At 41.6% G+C, this 2,500-nt stretch overlaps 1 protein-coding gene across 3 annotated transcripts in view; it reads left to right on the forward strand.

Annotated features, from left to right (window-relative positions):
• sh2d3cb (SH2 domain containing 3Cb) overlaps window positions 1-2,500 on the forward strand; it is a 28,977-nt gene that overhangs the window by 12,500 nt on the left and 13,977 nt on the right. For all 3 annotated transcript variants that reach the window (XM_056376727.1, XM_056376729.1, XM_056376730.1), the window contains one exon: window positions 2,205-2,244. In XM_056376727.1, the coding sequence (XP_056232702.1) occupies window positions 2,205-2,244 (40 nt within the window). The remainder of the gene's footprint in view (window positions 1-2,204; window positions 2,245-2,500) is intronic.

A 2,500-nucleotide genomic window follows, 5' to 3' on the forward strand; every position in this document is an offset into this window, starting at 1 on the left:
CTTGCAGGATTTGGTTTCTCTGAGTGTTTTTACCTGAAATCTGCTTTATTTTTATTGGATCAGTCAGAAAACAGTCAGCCAATCAGAAGAGAGACTCAGAGCCTCCTCTCTTCTGATTGGCTCACCGACCTGTTGTTACTAGAGCTCCAGAGAGAAGCCTGAGAGAGGAGATGTAAAACTACACTGAGATGGTTTTTATATCTTCTGATGGATCAACACTTCAAATAAAACACAGAAGAAGAAAATATGAAGCTTTAACATAAATTAGTATCGTTCAAATTAAAATCTGAGGGGTCGCTGGAGGGTGGGACGTCTGTTAATGTGACACAGTAATAAACACATTCAATTCATCAGTCAAAAGATTTCAGATCAAAAACACTTGTTTATAAGCGTCTGAAGTGTCTGAAGATAGAAACTAAAACTTTTGCATTTACCCGAAGTTAATAAGAAAGATCATTGATCACACACATCCTTATTTCAATCATAAGTTTTGACAATTTTAAACAGGATTTTATTCAGACGACGTTTTTGTTGTATTTTCATTTCCACATTTCCACCCACCAACCACAATAAAAATCAGAATGTGGATCTGATCACGGTTGTTGGGTTGTTTTGCTCATGTTACCATGGAGATGCCACTGTCAGTCAGATCTGGTCAAACTACACCCACACAGTTCTGATGAAGTAGACTGAGGTGTAGTGCAGCGCTTCCTGTTTTATTGACCCTAAACCTTCTTAATGATTTACAATGAAGCTCCCTGGAGAGAACGATCAACTTCTAATTATTGGTAAAAAAAAAAACACACAGTGCACACATTCAATTAATGAATTTTAATTAACTTCTGTCTTTTAGTAATTACAAAGTGTGAAATTTGTCCACAGGAAAACACACAGTTCAACATATATAGAGTGTAATGATACCAATAATCAGTTTCTGTATGTTCTGACTGACACAACCAAAGTTACACAACACAAAACATGTCAGAAATCAGACTGAAAGAGGAAAAGATTTTTATTACAAAAGAAAATCATACAAGGAACAACTTACACAACAACTTGAAAACAACCCAAGAGCTGTCTGAAGCCATTAAAATACAAATCTGAAACAATAACCTGATGAAATCCTGAAACATGACGAAACATCTGCAGCCAGAACAAAGAGCACAGCTTCTCCAACGGACTGGATTCACAGCAGCAGAACAACTTCTACGGTTTTAGTTGTAATTGCAGATGGAAATGTCACAAGAACGAGTCGTGGGAACCAATAACAGAGCAGTTCACACGTTTCTTTAGCCATGCATGCTAGCTGGGTTCAGTTCACTCTGGTCCACGTTCTTAACATCTATCATTTCTATCATTTGGTCAAATGCCCTCTAGCGCCACCAGCAGGTCAAATCTTTCACTTATTCAATGAGATATATCAACAGAAATACTAAAGAAAATACCAATCATCGTGTTAGCATGCTGGCGTTAGCATTTAGCTCACCCGACATAAAGTGTTCGCTACATAGAAGACTCGCCAGGGACACGTTTCAGACATTACTCGCGTCGGATAAACGTAATTATTATCTCTGTCACATAAACAAACACCAGAGCTGCTGCTTCACACATGAGGCCAAATACATACAATACATGCTAGCTTACAAGACGTGTAGTTTTTATTCATCTTTCACGTGTTTATGTTTGTTTTAATTTGTGTCCACATCTTCCTGTTTTGTCAATTTGTGTTGTTTTCAAAATCTGTTGTGTTTGCTAGCAGGTGCTGTTCAGTTAGATTCTGCATGTTAACACATGATAACTGTCTGTGTTGCTCCTCGTTTGTAGTATTTTGTGCGACTAACCAACTGCAGAGTCGACAATCTGCTTCCTGTTTACAGCGGCTCGCCAGTGAACGGTCACGTGTGTGTGTGTGTGTGTGTTCTCAGGTGTGTGAGTGTGGAGGGAGATCGTTTCTGATACGGAGCTAAAACAGTCGTCTGGACGGACAAATGAAAACATGGTCGTGTGGACGCGGCTTAAGTTTCTGTAACGCACAAATGGCTTCAGAGATACAGAGTGTCCCGGCGCCTTCGTGTGCGGGACGTCCAGCTGACCTGGGGTCGTCCTGTCTCCGTGACTTACAGTGTCCAAAATGCATTAGCATAAAGAGGATACATGCATTTAGCTGTGAAACTTCTCACGCTTGTGTTTCTTGTGTGTTTCAGCCGCCATGACTTGACAGACAGCAGCGGAGAGTATGTGAAGGTAAGCTCGTTCTTAACACGGCCTCAAACCTATTTTCACCCAACGCTCTCGCCTCCCTTTGTCCAACAACACGCTCTCTGTTCCCGGCGGCGGCGGCCCCGGTTTCAGAGAGGGTTCACTGGGAGCTTGTTTCTGTGCGCCGCTCTGATCCTCTACACACGGCACTCAGGTTCTAATTCAATCAGGCCGGCCCACAGAGAGGACTCTGGGAATGTGGCCCTCTGCCGTGGAAATAATTTGAAGCCGCAACGGTTAC

Source organism: Seriola aureovittata, chromosome 5 (genome assembly GCF_021018895.1).
Source record: "Seriola aureovittata isolate HTS-2021-v1 ecotype China chromosome 5, ASM2101889v1, whole genome shotgun sequence".
NCBI lineage: Eukaryota > Metazoa > Chordata > Actinopteri > Carangiformes > Carangidae > Seriola > Seriola aureovittata.